Source organism: Vulpes vulpes, chromosome 4, assembly GCF_048418805.1.
Source record: "Vulpes vulpes isolate BD-2025 chromosome 4, VulVul3, whole genome shotgun sequence".
NCBI classification, from domain to species: domain Eukaryota; kingdom Metazoa; phylum Chordata; class Mammalia; order Carnivora; family Canidae; genus Vulpes; species Vulpes vulpes.
In genome coordinates, this window is record NC_132783.1 from 137864043 (window position 1) to 137889757 (window position 25715).

General features: G+C 33.0%; 1 protein-coding gene across 2 annotated transcripts in view; it reads left to right on the plus strand.

Moving 5' to 3' along the window:
- Nucleotides 1-25715, plus strand: part of CDH9 (cadherin 9) — a 131657-nt gene that overhangs the window by 97440 nt on the left and 8502 nt on the right. For both annotated transcript variants that reach the window (XM_026005721.2, XM_072757165.1), the window contains exons 4-9: nt 7219-7338; nt 7943-8110; nt 10178-10365; nt 11300-11553; nt 23263-23399; nt 23850-23971. In XM_026005721.2, coding sequence (XP_025861506.1) covers nt 7219-7338; nt 7943-8110; nt 10178-10365; nt 11300-11553; nt 23263-23399; nt 23850-23971 — 989 coding nt within the window. The remainder of the gene's footprint in view (nt 1-7218; nt 7339-7942; nt 8111-10177; nt 10366-11299; nt 11554-23262; nt 23400-23849; nt 23972-25715) is intronic.

The window sequence follows — 25715 nt, forward strand, 5'->3', positions numbered from 1 at the left end:
AGATAAGAACTATAACTGAAAACTACTATTTAGTCTTAACTATCTCACTTCTAATTATTTTCAATTTTATATATTTTAATGAATCCTACTATGTTGTCACTTATACTAAAAATGATATCTAAATATGTGATCTAAAAATATGATTACTGAGAACAGTTATTCCATTGCATTTAAATCAACATCTTCACCTCTACTCAACTGCTATTCAAATGGCAGTCAAGCTGAATGTATTTTCGCCTGAAACAGAAAAGACATATCAGAGAGTGTCAGCAGTTTTGCACAGTTTTGGACAGTTTTGCTTGCATTATTTTGCATAACAACTAATGCTTGCATTTGACAAATTTCTTTTGATCATCTCATTTGATCACTGAAACAACTTACGTGGAAGGCATGGGAAATAGAACTTTAAATCCTCATTCTGTTAATTAGAAACCCAGGATTCTGAAAGATTAAGCAACTGAATTAAGATCAAATAACCTGGTACCATAATAACAATATTCCAAGTCTTTTAATGTTACTTTAGCTGTGTTTCACTCCCGAATAATAGTTTATTATGCAAACAGAAAATAATTGTTTCATTTTTAAGGCTGCTCACAATTTTAAATACCATCTGTTATAATGCAATTTTTTATCTGTATGTGTAAGTTAAGATTTGTTAATGAGATAAGAGCTATTATTAAATAAAACATATTTAAAAAGAAGTGATATAAACTTACTGTAATATCTAAAATATACAACCAATTTTCAAAGTTTCATACTAATTTAGTTGTGTATTATTTCAAAGTCACTTTTCGGTGATCAACTTTGAAATTCTTACAATCAATACGTGCTTCAGTCTAAAACGATTTCTTTCCAAGGAAAAACAAACTTTTATCCATCTTTACCGACTGAATGATATAAAATGTTTCTTAACTATGTGTGTCATCTAGCCAGAAGAACCAAGGTTTGTAAAGAAGTTATTTCTTCTCACCTCAATTGAAATCTCATCCCTCTGAGAAAAGTGCAGTTCTACTGCCTTTTCAGGTATCCATTCCAATGATATGGAAGGAGGTTATCAAATTAGACAGGAGTGCTATGAAATCAGAAAGCCTAGGATGAAATATGAATGGTTGTGTTTTCCTTAAGATTTTAAAATATCTACTAGCCCAGTGTAGTCTCGTGGAAAGTACTTGATTGGTCCATATACGATGACTAGTGGGCTAATGTAGATAAATATCATGATCTCCTTATGGGCGTATTATTGAGATAAAGATACATCTAAAATGATGCTCTCCATTTCAACTTCCTATTGATGAGTATTCTAAAGTAGTTTTGAAAAAAAAAAGTTGTTTGGTTTTTTGGGTAACACACTTTAACCTTTATAAAATATTACTGTTTATCCTGCATGTATGTTATTTTGCTAGATTAAAAAATAAATTATTTACTTATTTATTGGAGAGAGAGGAGGAGAGAGTGTGAGCAGGGGGAGAGGGAGAAGGGGGAAGGAGAAGATGATGGAAAGAACCCTAAGCAGACCCTGCACTGGGGTTGGGCTTGATCTCACAACTCTGAGATCATGACCTGAGCCAAAACCAAGAGTCAGATGCTTAACTGACTAAGCCACTCAGGTGCCCCTATTTTTCCAGATATTTTGACACTTAATAGTAAAAAAAAAAAATTCATTTATCCTTCTGGAAATAGTTTGATTTACAGGAATAAAGTGTGTAATTTGGACAAGAGATATTTGAATATGACACTTTTTTGATAATAACTGATTTATATTTGAATAACTCTAAAATTTTTCAAATTACCTCATTTTAAAAACCAGAATATTTATCTATCAGAGACTACTGATATTGAAACTCAACTAACCTATATTTTCCCCATATTATTTTGTGCTGTTTAATGGAATATTATCTCTCTACTCTGTGTATTCCTATTGTCTACCTAATTCCTTTTTTTTTTTTCTTTTTGAGAGATTGAGTGAGTGAGAGGGAGAGCACGTGAGCAGGGGCAGAAGGAGAGAGAGAAGCAGACTCTTCTGCTGAGCAGGGAGCCTGATGTGGGACTCAATACCAGGACCCTGGGATCATGACCTGAGCCAAAGGCAGATGCTCAACCGACTGAGCCACTCAGGCACCCCCATCTACCTAATTCAAATATATTCTATATCACTGTTTTATTAATATTTATCAAGTATATAATAAGAGCAGGTCTAGAATAAGCACTTGAATATTTTATTAAAAAAATACTTCACTTGTTTAATACCCATAATAAAAAACAGAATATATAAGTTTATACGTGGAAGAAGGCTTGCAGATTATGTTGTCAAAAAAGCCCTTCCCTGTAAGACAATCTATATTTCATTTATATATATTTTAAATTGTGGGCAGTACAATTTCTGATTATACCAGAACTTAATTAAAAATTCAAATCATTGTCAATTGCATTGCCTCTGTGCCTACAATTCCAACAAAACTGAAAACAAACAAACAAACCACAACAACAACCATATAGCAGGTAGCTATATTGCTCTGGTTGTAGCTTTCATATTAATATAAGAAGATTTTAAAACTATAGTTACATCTTGGGGCACCTGGGGAGCCTAGTTTGTTAAGTGTTGACTCTTGGTTGTGGCCCAGGTGAGAACCTCAGGGTCCTGGGATGGAGCCCTGTGACTGGCTCTGCATTTAGCTCGGAGTCTGCTCATGATTTTTTTTTCTCTCTCTCTCTTTCTCAAATAAATAAATAAATAAATAAAATCTTTAAAAAAATTACACTACAGGTAAATATCTTATTTATGAATGATATTTATTATTAATACTAAGCTTGATATCACTGCATTAATTTCTTCATATTTGACCCACAGATAGACTTTAATATATGTGTGACTATTTTTAAATATAAATGTACATATTATACACACACACACACAGAAGACACCACATTATACCTCTTCTAATAAATAAGTAAAAAAGCCCCAAAGAGTGAGCCCCCAAACACACAATTTGTTACTATACTACTTCCAAAAAGAAAAAAGAAAAATAAAAGCAGAGAAAGCTGTATAATTTTAATGCCTTAGTATTTCCCCCACTGTAAGATAGTTATGCTTATTATGCAAAACATAATTTGAAAAACTTCTAATTATATTACATTCTTAGTAACTTTTCAAAAGTAGCATTTTTCTTATTTTATTCTTTAATTCAAATGCCCTTCTCAACAAAATTAAATCCAAATAAGAGGAAGGGGAGGGACTGCAATTTACCTTAAGATTTTAGATCTATTAATATATAAATTAAAAGTTAATGCTTTTCATATTTTGAAATTATATTGTCTTTTGTTGTAATTAAGGGAAAATTAATATTAACTCAGAATAATTTTGTAGATGTGATTGTCACTATTTTTACCTATACAAATAATCAATTGCAGAGAAAAACTAAAGGATGATACTTAGGGACTTTTTCAGGCTGTGTGTAATCTCTATACTAAGAGTTAAAGCCCATACATAGACAAAAAATAAATAATAATAAAAAATAATAATAGACTGCTTTTATAAATGAAGCAATTATTTAATTCTAATATTAGTTCCATTATATTAGTGATTTTTACTTAAACCAGAGCTAAAAAATAAAAAAGAAAAAGAAAAAGAAAGAACTACTATTATTAACTTTGGAGGTAAATAGAGTCATAAAATAAAATGAAATTTCTTTATTATTATCCTACCTTTCTCCTCAATAATATCCTCCAGTGCGTTCCTCCATACTGTCACCTTTTTCAGTTTATTTTTGCCCTAATTGTCTCTTCTTTTTCTCTCTCACCAACTCCTTTCCTTGCTTTAGACCCCTGCCTCTGATTCTTTCTGTCAAAACCATGTGCCATACTCCAGTGTTTCTCAGAATCACACGCTTCTCTCCCTTTCAAAAGTTAAAATCAAATGACTCCAATTGTTGAAATCTGAAGTGCATTAGCATCTTTTCATCAGAACACATAATCTGGATAATGTATAAGGATATATAATGAAGGAAAATGGAATGCAGTGATTTTATGGCAGATCCCAATTTTTATTTTTATTTTTTTGCATTTTTTGTGATCTTTATACTTTGATTAAAGATTATCTGTCACCTATATATATTTGCACGCATTCATCTTCATCCAGGCAAAATCCCACTGTGTATTTGCAGGGTTTGATGCATATTTTCTCCTGGACTGGGTATTTCCCCCAACTGGTCTCTCAAAAACTTATCCAGTTCCCCTCCCATACCATCTATCTCCTCAAGAAGAAATTCTTCTGTAGTTTTCACAGATCACACATTTAACTCACCCAAGGAATCCTTTATGACTCATTCCAAGCCATTTCTTGGTTCACTGCCTGTGGATTCAATAATGTGTTTCATAAAAGCCATGATGCCCCGACGAGCCATGTGTTGAAGTGTTGAGAATGGTGCTTCTTTCCTCAGACGGGCTCGGTTGAATTCCATCTCTCTCACCTACTAGCTGTGTGGCCATGACCAACCTCTCCATGTCTCAAGGCCTTCATCTTATGCTTATCACAAGAATAATCATATAAATTAAGGGCTATTTGCCAAGCCTATCTTAAGCATTCTGTAAATGTTCATTCCCATTATGACTTTCTGCTAGAACTCTGCTGGGCTTCAAAGATAAAATGTTGAATAAAACCAGACTTAGCCCCCGCCTTTGGAGAGTTTACATCACTCAGGACAAAGTCTACAAATAATAAATATGATAAATTTATCATTCAGACTTCACTAAATTTAATTTTTTAATCTTTGTTTTGTTTAATACAGAAGTAAAATGTTTATTTCAAAGTATGTGAGAACAAATGAAAATTATAAATTATTTCAGGGATATAAAAATCAAAATCTCTTAATCCATCTTTACGAACACATAATTATAAAATCAGTACAATAAACTTAGAGACTACTTTCTAATTTTTTAAAAGGATTTGATTTATTTATTCATGAGAGACACAGAGAGAGAGAAAGGCAGAGACACAGGCAGAGGGAGAAGCAGGCTCCATGCAGGGAGCCTGACGTGAGACTCGATCCCGGGTCCCCAGGATCAGGCCCTGGGCTGAAGGCAGCGCTAAACCACTGAGCCACCCAGGCTGCCCAGAAACTACTTTCTAATTTTATTACTAAATAAAATTAACTGTGCAATAAATCACGACATTTATGAAAAAAAATACAACTATCCATTCCCTTAAGTTCAACACACTAGTTTTCATTCTACTCTTATAACTGTCATAATAATATGCTGTCAGTGTTCATCAGTGTTAAAAAGCATTCCTAATCATTACCACGATTCTAAGAAAAGGGATAGTACTTTACATGAGTGCTTATAACATTTTAGTCACATTACGAGATTGATTTTTTATTCTTCAAACTATTTGTCTTTTTTGGGTCAAGTCTTTTGAATATGTTCAAAGATCACATACCCACAATAAAAAGCAAACAACAGAAAACAAATTTAACGACAAAATATATTATTAAAAATGTCAAAAGGTAAAGAAGAGTATTTTTGCCTCTTTTCACTATGAAATGACACCCACAGTAAAAGAAAAATGAAAACATAGCAAAATACATGTCATGGAATTGATGAATTAACTACTTGCATTTAGCATATTGATTACACTGAATAATTCATATTTCAAATAACCCTCAAGTATGAAAATAATTCTTATTCTAACTAATATATGTTCACATAGGTTTGCAAAAAAATTCAGTATAAATCAGAAAACCATTTTAGTTGAACTTCTAAACATTGTTGTGGGAAGCTGGGGAGCACTTTATTTTCTCTGCATTGGTCTGGCTGGGACGTGAGTGGGTGTTTTCAAATGACAAAGGAGAAAACCTGGGATCCTCCTAGTGAGTCACAGGGTGTCCTCTCATAGGACTACCCATTCTGTTGCCGCTAAAGAGGCGGAGGGAGAGCTCAACTTCTCTTATTTAATTTTGAAAAAACAAAGAAGCATGCTGCTAAATACATGCTTTAGTATTCAGATACATTGATAGGAAATGAGCTGTTAATTTAATTGGAGTGTACAATTAATTAATTTTTAGAATTTGCATAAGCATATACATGCAAATTTTGAGGAACTTTCACTACAAGTCGATGAGACAAGTTCTGAGGGTGTAACCTACTTGGGGTGTTAAAGTAGGTGACAGGGCCCAGATGGACCTTGTGCTGTCCTAAGTAATTTTAAACTTTATGTAAGAAGCAGAAGTAAATTTTGGAAAATCATATGTAGTGTACTAGAAAACGTCATACCAACTCATGTTGCCCAAGGGATTCATAGTAGGTGTTAGTTAATAGTAGTTTTACAACCATGCTTTGAATCTTTTGAGTGATTAGTGAAATATCAGAAAAGCCCACTAAGATATTGCATGATGTTAAGCTCCTGAAATTTGCAACTTTAAAATCTATTTATATTTTAAAGATCATAATTTGTGATAAGATAAAAAGAAACTGGTTCAAGTCTTATAAAATAAAATTAAACCGAGAGTCGCGTATAATTACAGTATTGCGTGTGACAGAACTATATACTTTCTCAACTTTGTGGGGAAATATCTACTGGTTAATTATATGCAGCAAAAAATAGGAGGCATAGCAATAATCATATGTGATTTTGTTAACTACGATTTAAAGGGAGACATTGATGCTTAATAATCATTTATATCTCACCCAGATACAACATTACAGGTCAATTTTATGTCTTTTTGTTTTTTATAAAAACAGGGTCCACGTGTTTTTTTTTTTATTATTCTATTTAAAATGTACAGTTAATTTACCAAAGTAAAAAAAAAGCAGCCCAGGTGTTACCAACACTGGTTTTATCTTTGAATACACATTCCCAGTTAGCAATAAACACATTAATTGAAAATTGCATGTGCACTGTATCCAGAGAAAAATTGTTCTTTATAATATTTTTGATCAACCAAAAGGGCAGTGTATTTGTCTCGGTATGTTAATTTTTGTGATAAAATAAGTTGCTCACTTTTTTTTCAGATAGCTCAAACCGTAAAATTGAAGTATATTTAAATTTCAAAAAGGAATAAAAAAGAAAAAGGGTGTCCATTTTTTTTGAAGCAGTGTCATTTAAACAAATTTCTTTAAACATATACCGTCGTCTGACACACCACATGAACAGCAGTAATTTTTCAGAAAGTTTTCAAAGTTAGAAGTATTTAAGCATCTGTGTTTGGGTGGGGATTCGTGTAGGTACATCTGTTATACAAGTGACTGCGACAGATGCAGATGACGCCAACTACGGAAACAGTGCCAAAGTGGTCTACAGCATATTGCAAGGACAACCCTATTTTTCAGTGGATCCAGAATCAGGTAATAACATTTAAGACTTGCTGCTCTCTTTCTCAAGATGTAATACATCTGAATGCACAAATATAGATTTTTCTATATTTTCACAGCTATTCAGTATCAAGGTTCCACTTGTCCTCTATAGTTATTCCATGGAAATAAAAGCAAATTGCATAGTATTTAAATAGATTATTTGAACTATTGTCAGCTTTTGGGACTATTATTTAATGAGTCTAAATTTATGACACCGAATACAAAATTTCAGAGATTTAGCACTTCACGTGTCATAGGAAATACTCAAAACCTAAAGAATGTGGCAATCATCGAAACCAAGTAAGCTTGTTAATCTGAAGATTTTTGAATGAAGTTAATGTTTTTTTTTTAATCAAGAAGATAATTAAATTGATTAGCAAAACTCGTTCCCTGTAAAATAGCCAGTGGAAAAATTCTTTCTGTTCTGTCCATTACAATTTAATGTTTATGGATCATTAAACTAAACACTAGATGTTTAGGTTCACCAACTTTTTATCTGTTTGTTATGATGAACTTCTGTAAAATAGATCTTGCATAGGTTAATCTTAAAACTCAGTGATTAAATTGTAAAATATTTGTCTACTTTTTCTAAAAGGCATAATAAAAACTGCACTACCAGACATGAGCAGAGAAAATAGAGAGCAGTACCAAGTGGTTATACAAGCCAAAGACATGGGCGGCCAGATGGGAGGCCTTTCTGGAACCACCACAGTAAACATCACTCTGACGGATGTCAACAACAATCCTCCTCGATTTCCCCAGAGTAAGGAAGGTTTTATTTACCTCATGTCCAAAGCCTTCTCCAACACATGACAAACAGAGGCTAATATTTGTACTAATATTTTCACTCTTAGTTGATGAATAAAGGCAAATCCACAGCCTGTCGCCCCGACAAACATCACAATTTCCACAAATTGATTTCCCGATATGTGCTATGATCATCTCACTCTTTTTCTTCTCTCTTTCATGGTTCACGGTGTGGACTCTCAATTCTGACTGCCTGGTTTCAAATCCATGTCTGTCACTTGTCTGACCTTAGTTATCTGGTCTGTATCTAAGAATAAGACTCTCTTATTTAACTGGTTCTAAAACATACACTCGATGTTTTGAAGTCTCTGAAATCAGATACTGTATCAAAATCCGTGCAAGTTGGGTTTCACTGATAGCATTTGTTTTTCCTAATGGCCTGTAGAGTTGTAGTATATCTTAGTTCTGATGGCATCTGAGATGTGTTAAAGTTTGCTAGTATCTGTTACCTCCTCGTAAAGATTAAATCACTCACTAACCTTGTAGTCATCCCCATCTTAGGCATGCATGTAAACGATGGATGTTTTGCATGCCATGAGTCACACAAAAACGGATTCCAATCCTTTGCTGCAAATGTTTCCTTTTTGCAGTGAATAAATATATAAAGGGCCCTATTTTGAAATGTTCAATTAAGAGGTCTCAAAATTAAATTTATGATATTGAATCCAATACATTACAGCATTTGCCAAACTAGTCAAATTTAAAATATTTGATGATTCAATTTTGGGTGGTTGACAGATGCATCTGATAAATGTTTTTAAAAAGTTTGCTGAGAATATGAATAACAAGCCTAATTAGCATAAATCTAAACTTTGCATTCAGTTTCCTTAAATATAAACTGAAAGAGTATGACTTGAATTCTCAAATGATTTGCCACTCTTTAATTCCATGATCTATTATAGTCTTAGCAAGAAAGTTTTTAACTATTATAACAGTAATAAAAATGTTTAAAGAACTAGTCACGGAGTAAACATATTAAAGACATAGTTTCATGTAATTCTCATTAAAAACAAAACAAAACTATGAGTTAATTCCTGTCATTATCACCTTATTCTTATAATGTAGAAATCAAGGATTAGAGAATTTAACTTGCACAGTGATGAGAATCCCAATCCAGGCAGCTGGATTTAGAAGTCCTTCATAATCACCAAGCAAATTGGAAAGAATATAGACTTTGAAGTCAGAAAGACTTATGCACCCTGCATTTCTCAATTTTATAGGATGATTTCCTTGAGCCCTGTCCCTGAAGATCATGTACCTACCTTAGTCTTATGAAGACTAATGTTAGAATTAAATTAATTAATAATATTGAGGGCCTTTGGTCTTAAACAGAGTTCAGCACATATTAAATGCTTAAAAACACTCCTAACTTTCATTAACTTGTTGTAACTTTTTCCTATTGTCTCTTGAATAAATAGTCACAAACTGAAATCCTTTCCAAGGGGAGCACAATGCAATATAATGACTGGCTGGAACTGTAGGAAATAGAAACATTCATATTCCACTTACAGGCGTTAATTAACAAGCAAGAAGGGAAGAAAGAAAAGAAAGAAAGAAGAAAAAGAAAGAAGGGAAGGAAGAGAAAGTTCCTGTGTATGGATTTATTTTTCTATCGACTTAGGATATAAGAATAAATCCATATCTTTGAAATAATTTAAAATAGGTAAAAATGTATAATGACATTATTGAAAGCTCCAGACACGCAGTAAATCATCACCTTTCTTGCCCTCCTGAGTAAAAGTTCTAGATTCTAATATCATGTCTACCATCTATTATCTAAATAACTTTGGAACATTCGCTTAATCTTCCTGGAATTTATAATTCCAAAATGAGAGTGTTCTGCCTTTATAAATTATTTTTCCAACTTAATAAATCTATAATTTTTGACAGCTTCCAATTAGAATCAAATATGATGAAAAACTCTCCCAGTTTAAAATTGATTTATTGAAGTAACAAAGGCAGAGGAAGCGAAAGATTGTTATCTAAAGATGAATTGTCTAAACAGCTCTGATTTAATTTTCAGGTACGTATCAATTTCATTCTCCCGAGTCTGTACCTCTTGGAACCCATCTTGGAAGGATAAAAGCCAATGACCCCGATGTGGGGGAAAATGCTGAGATGGAATACAGCATTGCTGAAGGAGATGGAGCAGACATGTTTGATGTCATCACTGACAAGAATACACAGGAAGGGATTATAACTGTCAAACAGGTTTCTTTACGCTGTCTTCATTTCTTCATTGAGCACTAGTTTATTTTTGCTTTTCAGTTGAGGGAAGAAAAGCCAAGGGGTTATTATTCCCCATCCTTGACACACTGTCCAGCCTTCACAGAAGTGGGTACAGTTGCGGTTTCATCTCAAATAAGTTAACCATCTTCACCACTGACACTTACAAAAAGTGATACAAATCCTTACCTGCTTGTGCTTAGAGCAGACAAACTAGGATCCGATAGCCTCAAAAGTACTTGTTTTATATCTTCTCATGCCAAAAAAGTAGGCTTGCAGCCATAACTTTATTTCAAGACATTTAAATTAGTTTCTTCAGGTAGATGAAACCTGAAGATGCTGCATGTTTGTACGTTGGATTTCTTTTTTTTTTAATGCAGTGTGGGAGAAAATTATGAAACTTTACATACTATAATCTAGCTAAATATGGATTATGTTCTGCTTTCCTGATTCTTGTTTTCATTCACATCTTGCTTTCCATAGTGTTCAGATTAATGAAAAATGTTTTTTTTATTCTTTTTAAAATTACTGGTTTTAGAAATGTTGGGCCTAAGAAAAGCAACTTATATGCATAGTTTTAGCAAAATATTTACTTCATTCTATATTTTCTTTGATTTTAACTTTGTATAAGTTTAATAATAATAAATCATCTATATATCCATTAGATAATACATTTGCCTGTGACCATCAAAATGTGAAATTCATTACTAAGTGGGAATCAATTTTAATGTGCATACCATTATACCCAGTTACCCTCTATGAATAATTTATAATTTATTTGATATACCTAAAAGGAATAATTGGGAAAGTTTTTCAACCACGATGACGGTACCGTTAACAGAGTTGGTTGTTAAATTTTAATCTTGTCTTCCATTGTCCTGTCTGGTATATTATACTAATTTTTCTTATTTAACTTCAGAATTTAGATTTTGAAAACAAAATGCTATACACTTTAAGAGTGGATGCAAGTAACACTCACCCTGACCCACGATTCTTACACCTGGGACCTTTCAAAGACACAGCCGTGGTCAAAATATCTGTGGAAGATGTAGATGAGCCTCCTGTGTTCAGTAAACTTTTTTACCTGATAGAAGTAGATGAAGATGTGAAGGAGGGCAGCATCATCGGACAGGTTACAGCATATGACCCAGATGCCATGAACAATTTAATAAAGTAAGTAGTTCATGAAACTCTACATTTGCAGAAAGATGATCTTCTTCTCACTATTTACAAGCATGTGTGAAAAACCTTACATAGTTCTGTGTATGATCAAGTATAGTAATAAGTATAATCAAGTATAGTAATAAGACTTCCATAGCAGAAACCCTTAGCTGCACCGCCTTCTACGTGATCTCAATATGTCATTGCATTTGACTCATCACTTTACAAGGTAGGTCCTATTATTATACCTGTCTGCGGATGATAAGATTAAGGCACGGAGCGTTTAAATAACTTGCCAATTAGTGAGTGGCAGAGCTGGGTTGGAGAATCAGGCCATCTGGCTTCAGAGTCTGCGATCTTAATCCTTTAATGACTGTGAAATCTTACCTCACCGTCTTTCTTGGAGAAATCATGGTTCAAATAATAAGTGATCTAAACCAATAAGTTAGAAAAAAATTGTTCTAGAAATAGGATTAAGAGGTAATTTGAAAATGTTGAAATCCTTTTGATTCATTTTTACATTATTTTTTCAACGTTTTCTTTAAATTGTTACCGTACAGTGTAATACTGCTTTTTCCTTTTAAAATAGTCACTCTGCACACCATCTATCAAAATTCGGGGGAAAACACAGTATGTCAGTTATATTCTAATAATAGCAGAGACTTAGTAATGGCATTTGAGAATGACAACGTATTTAAATTAACGTGGTATTTGGAGGTTTGATGTAATACTTTGCCGAAGTTTGAATATTGTATTAGCCCTTTCAAAGCTTTCAAATATGCCAGAACCTTAAGTGATGGCTACATGTGGATCTTAAGGGGAATGCAAATATGGTTGTGACATAAGTGAATGGGTAGGATGGGTGGAGAAAGATGGGTAGCCACGTCCAACTGTGGCCCTAACTCCATGACATGAGACTGTCACATTTTGTCTATCCTTTCTTCTGTAAAATAATTGTTACCATTTATTGAGCAATTGCTATAAACCAGAGAGTCTAAAGAGATTCATATGTATTAGCTCAGTTAAGCCTCACCACAACTTTATTAGGCAGGTACAATTGTTGTCACCCAAATTTTATAGAAGACTAGGGGATCCCTGGGTGGCTCAGCGGTTTAGCGCCTGCCTTGGGCCCAGGGCGTGATCCTGGAGTCCCGGGATCGAGTCCTGCATCGGGCTCCCTGCATGGAGCCTGCTTCTTTCTCCTTCTGCCTCTCTCTCTCTCTCTCTCTCTCTCTCCCATGAATAAATAAATAAAACCTTAAAAAAATTTATAGAAGAATAAATTGAGATGCAAAGACTTTAAAGGACACAGTACAGATAATTAGCAGACTAAAGACCCAAACTATTGTTGATCTGAATGCACAGCCAGTTCTTGAGCAAACATATCCTGCCTTCCTAATGACCTGTTTACTAATTAGGGATAATTAATATAATATTCCTCATTTGTAGGCTAATTTGATTGATTTCAGTTACACAAGGCAGATTCCTCAGAGACAAAATTATGCAAAGGGCGAAATATGGCTTTTGTCCCTTGTATTTAGTCTAGTTTCCCTTCATTTTCCTATTGCCCACAATAGGGAATTTCATAAGCTCCAAATATAGACATGTTTGCTTAGAAAATTACAGCCTTTTTACTCTTCCTTTATAACAAATGTATTGAGGTTACTAACCAACAATAAATTGTACAACTTAACTTGTATGATAAACTTTTGTATATTCCTACACCCACTAAAACATCAAAATCAAGATAATGAACATATATATATCTTACCCCAAAAGATTGCTCATATACCTTTTTAATACCTCCCTCCCCAACTACCTAACACCCGCCACCTCCCGCCACCACCAACAACCCCCCCACCCCCACCCCCACCCCCTGTCGCACAACCTCCAGGCCAACACTGATCAGGTTTCTGTCAATACAGATCAGATGAGGTTGGGCTTTCTTGAATTCATACAAATGCAGTCATACAGCGTTTGTTCTCTTTTGTCTAACTTGTTTCACTAAGAGTAACTCAGTGAGTTACTTAATATTGAGATTTTTCCATGTTGTTACGTGCATTAATAGTTTACCTCTCCAGTCAATGAAAAGTATTTCAACAGACAGAAATACCACGATTTGCTTATTTGTTCACTTATCCGTTGACATTGTGAGTTGTTTCAAATACTTGGATATTGTGATACCTTTAAACACATTTGTGTATAAGTATGTACACAAACTTTGTGCATCAGAATTTGTTATAGTTTTTATATATACACTTTGTGTGTGTATACACACACACACACACACACACACACACTTTTATATGTTTTCACTTTTCTTGAGTAAATACCTAGAAGAGCTATGACTGGACTATAAGGTAGATATGTGTTTAATGCTTAAGAAACTACCGTATTTTTTAAAGTGGCTATACAATTTCACATTTTTACCAGCATTTATGATGGATCCAATTTCTCTACAACCTCACCAATACTTGTCACAGTCAGCTTTTTTTTTAAACTGTAGCCATTCTGATAAGTGTGTAAGAGTATCCTTCTTGCCCCTAGGGCCAACAATATTGAGCACTTTTTCATCTGCTTAATGTGCCACCCATACCTGTTCTTTGATGAAGTGTTTAGACAATATTCGCTTAGATTTTACTGTGATATCTCTTTATTATTAATTTGGAGATACACAACACACACACACACACACACACACTCACATCACACAGAAGATACAAGCCCTTTATCAGACATGTGATTTACAAATAATTTCTCTTACTTAATGGCTTGTATGTACATTCCCATAACATGACTTTCAAAAGGCAAAGGGTTTCAATTTTGATGAAATCTAATTTATTAACTTTTAAATTTGTAGATTGAGCTTTTAGTGACTTATATTGAAAACATCTTCCTGGTCCCAAAATTCTTATTCTATGTTTAATTCTAGAAGATTTATTGTTTTCAGTATTATATTTACATCTATGATTCATTTTATTTTTTATATTGTGTGAGGTATGGATCAATGGCTTTTTGGTAGATGGAACTCTGATCTTCCAACATCACAAGTTGCAAATACTATTCTTGTCACTGAATGGCCTTCATACCATTGTCAAAATTCAATTGTCCACGTAGATATGGATCCAACACTGGACTCTCCCTTCTATTCCAGTTATATATTTATCCATGTTCACAAAATCACAATTTTCTGTACTTTTATAAAAAATCTTGAAATCAAATACTATTTGTCATTTAACTTTTTTTCTCTCCTAAATTTGCTTGGTAATTCTAGGCCCTTTGTATTTTCAAATGTCAAGTGCTACAAAGGAGTCTGTTAGAATTTTGTTTTGAATTGTGTTGTGTGTAGATTAATATAAACAGAATTGAGGACATCTTAATGATACTGAATCTATTAAGCCTAAATAATGTATTCTTCTTTGCTTTTATAGGGATATTTTTCAGCTGTGTTTTGAGGTATTTATGTCTACAAAAAAAAACATCTTTTACATTTCTTTTTATTGCTTTATTGCACTGCAAGAACCTCCAAAACAATGTTAAAAAGAAGAAATAAGAGCAGAAATCCTTGACTTCTTTCTTGTATTATGATGAAATCATATAGTCTTTCATCGTTTAGTTTTATGCCATCTGCAGGGAAAATTTTGTTCTATTCCTTTTGTTTTGAGCATTTTTATCAGGAATAGAGTTTGGATTTTGCCAAATGGTATTTTCTATGTCTACTGAAATGGCCATATAGTAAAGTGATGATTTTTTTTTTTTTTAGTGATGATTTTTTTAATTTATTTTTCAAGTACTGAACAAGCTCTGCACTATTGGGATAAATGCCACCTAGTCACATTATGCTATAATTATTATATAAAATTCAATTTACAAAAGATGAAAAATAAATTTGCACCTATTTTATTGGGGCATTATTTTACAGTTTTGTTTTCATGTAATGTCTGTTTGCATTTGGTATCATGATAAAACTGTCTCATAGAATGTAATCAGAAGTATAAGATCCTCTTTTAATTTTTTGGAAGAATTTGCATAGAATTGACATTTTTCCTTAAATGTTTGGTAGAATTTAAAAACAAGGGACTGTATAATCTTTTTTTATATGAATTATAACTACAAATTTTATTTCCTTAATAGTTGTAAGGCTCTTCAGATTTTCTTAATTCTTGCATGAGTTGTTTGGCTTTTTTTTTTTCTTTTTTTTCATCTTTCAGAGAGTTTTTGAATTTTATAAAAGTTGAAAAAAGTTGTTCAATATATTTATATTGTCCTTTAGATACTCTAGTAGTGATAGCCACAGATGATATTGTTAATTTGTATCTAGTGTCTTTTCTTCTTGACCAGTGTAACTAGACTTTTTTAGTTGATTGATCTTCTCAAAGAACGGACGAGTCTCATTGATTTTTTTGAATTGTTTTTCTTTTGTTTTTTCTTTCTTTCTTTCTTTTGCTCTGATCTTCATTCCTTTTTTCTGCTTACATCAAGTTTCATTTGCTCTTCTTGTCTATGTCCTTGAATCAGAAGCCGAGGTCATTGATTTGAGACATGCTATTATTCTCATATGTGTATTTTACTGATAAATTTCCCTCTAGGTTCATCTTTAGATGTGTTGTTGCTTTTTCTACCAATACAGTAAAAATTTTATGTTGTCTTTATTTTTCTCCTCATACCTTGCAAGTTGTTCCTTAGGATGCTTCTAAATTGTGTCACTAGTTGAAAGCAATCACTTTATGATGTACCTTTCTATAAATATGCTTCATTTATTTTGTACTTGATGTTTGTAATGCTTTCTGAATATATGACTTTATAGCTTTCCTCAAACCTGGGGAAATTTTCAGCCAGTATCTTTAATATTTTTATTGCCCTATATTCTCTTTAAGCACATTTAATTATAATTATGTTAGGTCTCTTAAAAGTGCAATACAGTGCACTGATGCTATTTGTTTAGTGTCTTTTTTTCTGTCTTAGCCATTTTAAATAGTTCCCATTTATATTCATCTTTAAGTTTACTAATCAATTTTTCCCCAATATCTAACCTGCTTTAATTCTATTTAGAGTATTTTTCATTTCATAGATTATAATTTCTTCTCTGGAATGCTGTTTCTGGGTTGTTTTCAATTGGCAGATATTTTTCAGAGCAGTCATATTTTCTTGTTTTTTTGCATGCCTGTAATTTTTGATTGGATGACAGATACCACGCTCTTACTGTATTTAGTATTAGGTAACTTTGCATTTTTTTTCTTTTTTTTCTTTTAGCTTTGCATTTCCATAAATACTTTTGAGCTGCATTCAGATATGTGTTTAAATTACTCAAAACATCTTAATCTTTTTTGGACCTTACTTTTGTGCTTTATTAGTTGCTCTTTTTCTAGATCTAATTTTGCCCCATAAATCAAGTAAGACATTCCTGAGTAGTCTACAAAAGCCCCATGAGTTATGAATTTTTCCTCTTTGCCTGGTGGAAATGAGAACTAGTCTCAGTAACATGCCGGTTCAATTTTACTCCCTCCTAATCTTTGTGACTGATTTCTTCTGTCGCTACACTTTATCTGTTCCCACCACATTCTGATCGGTACTCAGATGAAAACTTCAGTAATATTTTCTTCAGATTTCAGTAGTTCCCTCTTTGTGAAGCTCTCGCCCATGAATTATTCTGCCTTTCAAATTCTAGACACTTTGGTCTCAACATGGACTATGAGCATCATCTCTTGAACTAAGGGAATTGACAAACTCCATCTGGGATCCTACTTCCTGTATTCTTGTCTGGAACCTCTCCCTGGCAGTAAACTAGGGAGATTTTATTGGTCATATCATATCTTTCTATTTTCTCTAGGCTTATTGTCATCGTTCTCTGGTGTATAATCCTTCAAAACTAATTTTCATTTAGTTTCACATATTTCATTTATTGTTAGTGGGGGTTTTGTGTGTTTGTGTGTCTGTATGTGTATACATGTGGTGGGGATTGGTAAATCCATCCCTTGCTATTCTAAGGTTGCTAAGAAAGGACATTCAAAATATCATTTTAAAGATGTTTTTAGGGCAGCCTGGGTGGCTCAGCGGTTTAGCGCCACTTTCAGCCCAGGGCCTGATCCTGGAGACATGGGATCAAGTCCCACATCGGGCTCCCTGCATGGAGCCTGCTTCTCCCTCTGCTGTGTCTCTGCCTCTCTCTCTCTCTGTCTCATGAATAAATTAAGAAAATTAAAAACAAACAAACATGTTTTTAATTCTCTAATTTAGTCATTCTTGCACAGGAAATTTTGTAGTAAAGAAAACTCCTATAATTGTCCTCTCAATAGATACTTCCGTGGTATTTTATTCTATTTTTATCAAGTATTGAAATTTTCAATTTATCAATTACATAATTTTAGTAAGTAGAGATCATTATAATTTACACATAACCTTATGTATCTTTATTAATTGTGAATATTTGATAATGCCATTAAACTCAATAAATTTCTGTTGTTTAAATAACACACTATCATGTAGGTGACACATGATTCCTGGAAATTTAGTTGCAAAGAATCTATCATTATATATGTCCCATATATACATAGATTAGATATAGATGTAGATTGATAGAGATGCAAATATAGAAATAGATATAGATACATAATCCACCCAATCTATATAAATATATCCTTTCCTTTATCTGCAGTTTCCTCAGGTACAATTTTAGAAGTAAAATTTCGAGGTCAAATACTGATAGTAAATTTTGCAACCTTGCTTCATAGAATATAAAAGTGACTGATAAATTTTTAAGTTCTCCCAAAAGTATTTGTGTTTAATAGGGCCCTCAAGAATAAAGAAACAATGGATAGTGGTTTTTACCTATAAAATCTCATAAATTATGACAAAGAGAAGAAAAATGCTGAAAGAAACAAATTTATCCCAAATTATGTTGCTAAAATTATACTGCCAACTCTGTCAACATGGAAAGCCATGTCTGAAATATAGAATATAGGCTGATTCTTGTTTGCATAAAGATATACGCAAAAAACCCACAAAAACTTTTAGCAGCATGAGAAACTAGCAATAATTCAACAAAGAGACAATATTGTAATATGTATTTTTGCTGCTATAGAATTTAGAAGGATGACTGATCCCCAGAGCAGCAATGGGTTATGATAAGCATCATGGAGAAATATTTTCCAGGGAAATCTTAGGAACTATTTCTCACCCACCAGCAAATCTGTTCATCAAACATATTTTCTGAAATACATCTGCCACTTGCAACATGAGATTATGATTACAATTAGCAGCTGTTGTCAGCTTTGCTTCACCTCATTAGTAATCATGGATTTCCCAAGTTATAGGGTTGATTATAGCTTTACAGGTTCTGAAAGAACATGTTGTCTCATTTCACACCTATTTTATGCTCAACATATTTAAAGTTAAACAAATTTTAGAAGAGATCTTTTCTACTGCAGTCAAATTGAGAAGGAAGTACACAACAACTTGCTGGAAAGAAATGTGTTTTTAGTTATGCTTTAATAAAAGCTAGTCCGTGTGCATGAGTCCACCCTAAACTAAAATGAGTGAACAAGTGGATGTGTGTGTGTGTGTGTGTGTGTGTGTATACGCACGTGCCAGTGCTTCCCAGAACTTGATTTTATTATAGAGAGTAAAACAATAATGTTTGTTTATTTTAAAACTATGATTATTTAAAAATCATGACACTAATATTTGGGGGAAAAATATTTGAACTATTTGCCCAAGCACTGTATAGCCACATTCTCTTTCTAAAGGACAATGAAAGTTTTGTAGTTCATAGATAGAAAATACATTTCTGGAATGCAGTAGCTGGAAAGGAAAGAGCAAACATACAGCCTAATTATATTGACTTAGTGGAAGATGTACCTGGAATTCAGTAAAGGAAGACGAGTACTACCTTTGACATATTTCTGCACACAACTCATTTGTTCTTGTGTTTGTAATTTAATTTATGTTTTATTGTGATAGATGAAAATACAGGGATCTCATGTGTGTTGGATTCTTAAAGGTAAAGCATTAAATTTGAAAAGAAAACAAGGTAGAAGCAGAGTTCAGCTTCCACAGGCTCAGATCGCTTGTGCTCTTTTTCACTTATTTGCTGTTTGTGCAGATCCTGTTTCTGCAGAAGGTGTTCATTTAAAAAATTATACCAGTAGGCTTTTTTTTAACTTATTGCTCAAAATTAAATATAAGGAGATGAATAGAACAGTGTTGTTTTAATAGGCCATCTGCTGGAACATAGAGATAGCATTGCCCTGTGTTGTTTATCAGGCTCTTTCTGGTCAGCTGTGGTAATCCAGTGTATTTATTATTAGTAGGTAAACCAGCATGTCCCATTCTGCACTGACAATAGAATATTGGCTGTTGATTAATAGAAAATTATCTCTGGGCTTTGACAAATTGTAAGATATCATTTGCACCAGAGCAAATTTCTGAATATAGACCTGGAAGTTTGCAGTGTTAAGGAGAGCTATTTTTAAATTGTCAAAGTGGTTCTTCACCATGAATTCTTAACGTGAAAAGTGGTACCTTTCAAGATAGAATCTATGAGTAGGACAGTCAGAAACTTATTCTGATCCCACATAAGCTCCAAGTGAGTCAAAGCTGGACTTGCATAATGTTAGAATTGTTAGCTATTCCTCAATCATAGAAACCCTCATGCTAATCTCTAGGGCAAGTAGCAATGAGCACAAAGGGATTTTAACTTTTTATTTTGATCTTCAATGCAAACAGTAGGAAGAAATCCAATGTCTGTTTAGCCATAAGCAGATAATGGCTAGCTATTGATTTTTCCAATAATGGAAAGAAATATATTCAGGCAAATATTATAAATTGAATTCCATTCAATACACATAGATGTGGTTGAGTTATATTCTTTTACTGTGCTTTCTTTGTGTTCATTTTAGGTTTGTTTTATTCATAAGCAGGATTTGGTGTAAATATTTAAGTAAAATAGAACATTTTTTAAAATGTTCTAGTGACTTTTTTAGCTTACACATTAGGAACTAAACTGTAGGAGTCTTGAGGCCTAGAGATAAGAAACACTTTTTTTTTCCATTTTAGCATTTATTAAGCAATAGTGATTAAAAAGAAAATTTAATATGACTGCCATCCTCAATTTTAGTACATTAGCAATTATTTTAAAAGTGAGATCTATCTCAGATACTTGTGTGACAATGAATTGTTGGTTAAAACTTGATAACTTTTGCTCCTAGAAGATATATGTATATACCATTATTTATTTTAAGTATTTATATTTATATCTGGTTTCTAGTTATCCTCTATCTCTTTAGGAGTTCCCCCACCAGAAGTGCAGCTCTTAGGCAGTGGCCATATACTAAAGTTTCTTTAAATCTCCCTAATTTTTTTCATAGCATCATATAGGAAAGTTATAATTATGATTATTGAAAAAGTGAGATGATACTACCATTTCCATGTGGCTCTAATGTCCATTACACAAACCTTCTAAAGGACAAGAAGGCCACCGGGCTGGTTTTATATTTTGATACTAGATACATAAAAGAACCTGAACCCAATTATGTAAATTTTTACTTATTCCATCTTTGAGATGAAATCCAGTATATATATATATATATATATATATATATATATATATATATATACATTTTTTTTCTACATGCCCAAATACTCTGAAATAGTGTCTGTCATTCTAAGAAAATCACTTGACAAAGTTTAGCAGAAAATAAATTAGGCAAGCCCCATGATGTTAAAGTATTAACAATTATTTTGGAAATCTGAGTTTATGAATGGATCTCTTATGTTCAATATAGTTCTTATAGCAGTAGACTAAATCATGGGTTCTTTACTAAAACAACCAAAGCAAACAAAAAATCATAGAATTTAGGTAAATAAGATTTTCATCTAATATTTTTAAAATTACAAATGTTCCACAATGTTTAGAACATAGGCTGCTCAATATCTATTACTTATGTTTGTCAAAGTCAGTACCTGATAGCGAATATATTACAAATTCATAGTGGGGGCTGTGATTCCTTGATTCACCAGATCAAAAAGGAGTTCTTTTGCTAAGTGACTTTAATAAGATACCTAGGAAAATGAGAACTACACCAGATGGTGATTAGTCTTTTAGTTGTCTCTCTTTTTCCTCCTTTCTATCTTTATTCTAATCAGTTTATTCCATTGTATATAACCTTGCTATATGAAGCCTTGTCCATAGACTTATAACATGTGGTTTGCCTAGTATGTTTGATAGAAATAAAAATCCCAGCTCGGACAGCACATCAACTGAATCAGAATCTGTTTTTAATGAGATTCCAATGTAATTCATATGAACATTAATGTTTGAGAAATACTTATTTCCCTATATGGCCTAATTAAATACTCAGCAGCAGAAACCTCAAACAGATGTAAAGTATTAGGGTAGCCTACTATGGCCTGACATCACTAAATGATTCTATTATTATAAGTTAGTCTTTTAAAAGGTATTCCTTATATTAGAGCCTTCCGTTGCTGTCATAACAAATTACCATAAACTTAGTGCTTAAAGAAACTCAGATGTCTTATCTTACAGTTTTATAGGTAAGAGATCTGGGATGAGTCTTATTGGACAAAAGTCAAAGTGCTCATCTGGACAGGGCCACATTCCTGTCTGGAGACTGTAGGAGAGAGATGGTTTCCTTGCTCACTTAGGTTATTAGCAGATTCTGGGCCTTTGCAGTTGTAGGATCGAAATTCTTATTTTCTTGCCGTCAGCCCAAGCTTCGTTCTGAGATTCTAGAGGCTGCCTGCAGTCTTTGGCATGTGGCCCCTCCGCCAGCCTCAAAGCCGGCAATGAGAAGTCCCTCTCATACTTTAAATCTTTTTTTTTTCTCCTGTCTCAGTTCTCTAGAGCCCAACTCTGCCTTCTTCTTCCACTTTAAATGGATCATATGATTGGTGTAGGCCTATCTAGAAAATCAAGAATAATCTCTCCTCAATGACTTTTAACTTTAATCACATTGGCAAAGTTACTTTTACCATGTAAAGTATACAGTCACAGGTTTCAGGGATTTGGACGTGGATAGGCATCTCTGGGGGAGGCGGGGAGGCATTATTTTCTACCATAGAGTGACACAAAGTTTATGATGACATCTTCCATATTCAGCCTTGATGAAAAAAAAAAAAAAAAAAGAGTCATGGAGCTCTGTGTAATATGTCATTTCATTCTACCTGGAATAGGTCAGAGGAATCGATTGGAGGATAACCTTTGATTCAGCCGAGATGTTCCTTGAATAGAAAGCCATTCAAGAGCAATGCATTTTGCCACAGCTTCTCTCTATTCACTTATAGTCATAAGGACTCTGTGGATGCATGTTCTTATGTTTTTTGACATAATTTCAATTTATCTAATGCAATTCTCTCTATCAAATTTAATATGACTGCTTAATGTGTCTCAAGCATTGCCATAGGTCTAAGATAGGTCAAATAAATCAAATGACAATTAAAAACTCTCGTAAAGACTGACACAAGGATTCATGAATATAAATAATAACTCTAAACTACACATAATTATAGAATAGTAATGATGGAAAAAGCCAAATATATCAAATCTTCTAAATGACAATTACATTAAATAAAAATTTAAGAAAGTTATTGGGATTTTACTGGTCATGCCTCATGAAAACATTGCTTGAATTGCCTATAACATTATGAAATAGTAGATGAGCTAATAATCTTCATGCCTAGATTCATGAATCTCTTTTCTGCCAGATACTCTATTGATCGACATACTGATATGGACCGGATTTTTAGCATTCACTCCGAAAATGGCTCTATTTTCACTCTGAAACCCCTTGACCGGGAATCATCTCCTTGGCACAACATCACCATTACAGCCACAGAAATAAGTGAGTGGGAGATACATCACTTGAACACCAAAGTGGTAAAATGATAGCATTAAGTAGACTCTATTTCTTGAGTGAAATAATTTTATCGTTAGTAACATAGGAATGTGTTGAATTTTTTCATTATTTTAATGATTACCAAATATCCATTTTTTAAACTTGATTTTCTTTTACACCTACTCTAGGATAGAAATAGGATCTGACCTCATAAAAATAATTAATCTGTCTAAGAAAATTATGTCTTACAAATAATACTTCATTCTCAATCATATTCTCCTCTTTTTGATCATGCTTTCCATATGGACCATGTAAGAAAGCTGAGATATTCATCAGCAATCCAATTGAGAAAGTGCATACCACCGAAATGATCTGTTGCTAAGTTACAAATGGGGTGAGTGGTATTACTGCTTCTCTGTAAATGAGCCTGAAGTCTTACACATGTTCTCGTTGCAGATAACTCAAAACAAAGTAGCCACATCCCTGTCTTCATCAGAATTCTAGATATAAATGACCATGCTCCGGAATTTGCCATGTACTATGAAACATTTGTTTGTGAAAATGCAAAACCTGGGCAGGTAAATAAAATTATTATAAACTTTAAAGAAATCTTTCCTCTTCACAAAGACAGATAACATTAAAATAATTCACTTGCACAAAATTTTTTGATGCAAACTCTTGTCAATCCTCTTTGTCACCTGTTCATCTCCCTTTACCAAAACATTCACAGTGATCTAAACAGATGATTTCTAAAGTTGTTTTTATTATGGAACCCATGATGTGATAGGAAAAGTTATAAGATATGCTTTAATTTATATACAGGGTATCTAATGAATATCTATAACTATATCTATGTGAAAATTCCTACCTGGATTCCTAAGTATGCTTATACTGAATTATATTAAAGAATAGAATGGAATATATTACTAACTAAAACATGAAGTATGAAAATGAAATTGTTCTGTGTTAGTATAGAGGGAATAGTAGTAGTTGTCTCGTTGATTACATTTTCCTCTTAATCTCCCAGGCAGGATATTTTGGTTTGATAAATTATACTTTGTGATTTTTTAACTTTAATATTCTTGAGATAAAAAGATTGTACAAGACATACAAAGTCCTCTTGTAAAGTCCTCCAAAATATAAAAGATCTCTAACGTAATTTTAAGCAAAGGCAGAATGTGTTCATTTTTGACACTAATATAATATTTTACAAATGACTGCACAAATTTTACTGAAATAAATGTTAACAAGTTAGCTATTTCTTTAAAGAAAAAGTAGATAGATGTTAAGAATCATATGTAATTCCATCATGTCTATTTAAATATAGAAAATAAAAGTGAAATACTGTCTTCCTTTTATTCCAATAAAGATTGCAATGGACCGAATGTTCATTTAAAGCCCTAACTCCCAGTTTGGCTATATCTGGAGATGGAGCTTCTAAGGAATCAATGAAAATTAAATAAATGTGATTGTAAGGTTGGGGCTCTGATCTGAGAGGATTCGTGTCCTTTAAAGGAGAGACACTAGAGATCTCTCTCTCTCTCTCTCTCTCTCTCTCTCTACATACACACATTCAGAAGAAAGCAAGCTGAGGATGTAGTGAGAAGGCAGCTGTCTGCAAGCCAGAAAGACAGCTCTCACCAGAAGCTCACCAAGCTGGTACCTTGATCTCAGACTTTCACTCTTCGGAACTGGGAGAAAATAAATTTCTGTTACTGAAACCATCCAGGCTGCAGTAATTTTTATGGTGGCCCAAACAAGCAGGCTAAGACAGAGATACATACCATATTCCACTTACATACACAAAAGTAAAACTAAGGTATTATTATTACTTTCCAAAAAAAAAAGAATCATTATGCAGTTATTTGGATTAAAAATTGTTTTTTCTTTTTTTTTTTTTACTTTGTAACATGTAATAGACATATTCTCAATTTAGTAATGATTATTTTTCATTTGATGCTGAATTCTCATAAGAATTCATTGCTATATATTAATGAGCTTAGTCAACTATCCACTTAATAATGGAAATTTGGTTTACAAGCAAAATATAACTCTAGCAGACAGCACTATAGTGAGCATTATAGTACATTTGTATTTATACACGACCTGGTATTCTTTTTCTACCTTCGAAGTGGGCATAATTTTATATATAAATTTTATATATAAATACTTATCAGTGCCTCCCAACAGCTGCCCAAATAGGTCATATAGCTAGTGGATGATTGCCTATTTATTGGAATACTAGATTTTAAATGTCCACCAAATAGTACTATTTCATAATAATTTTAACATGGATCCTTCGCAAATTACTCACCTGTGTAA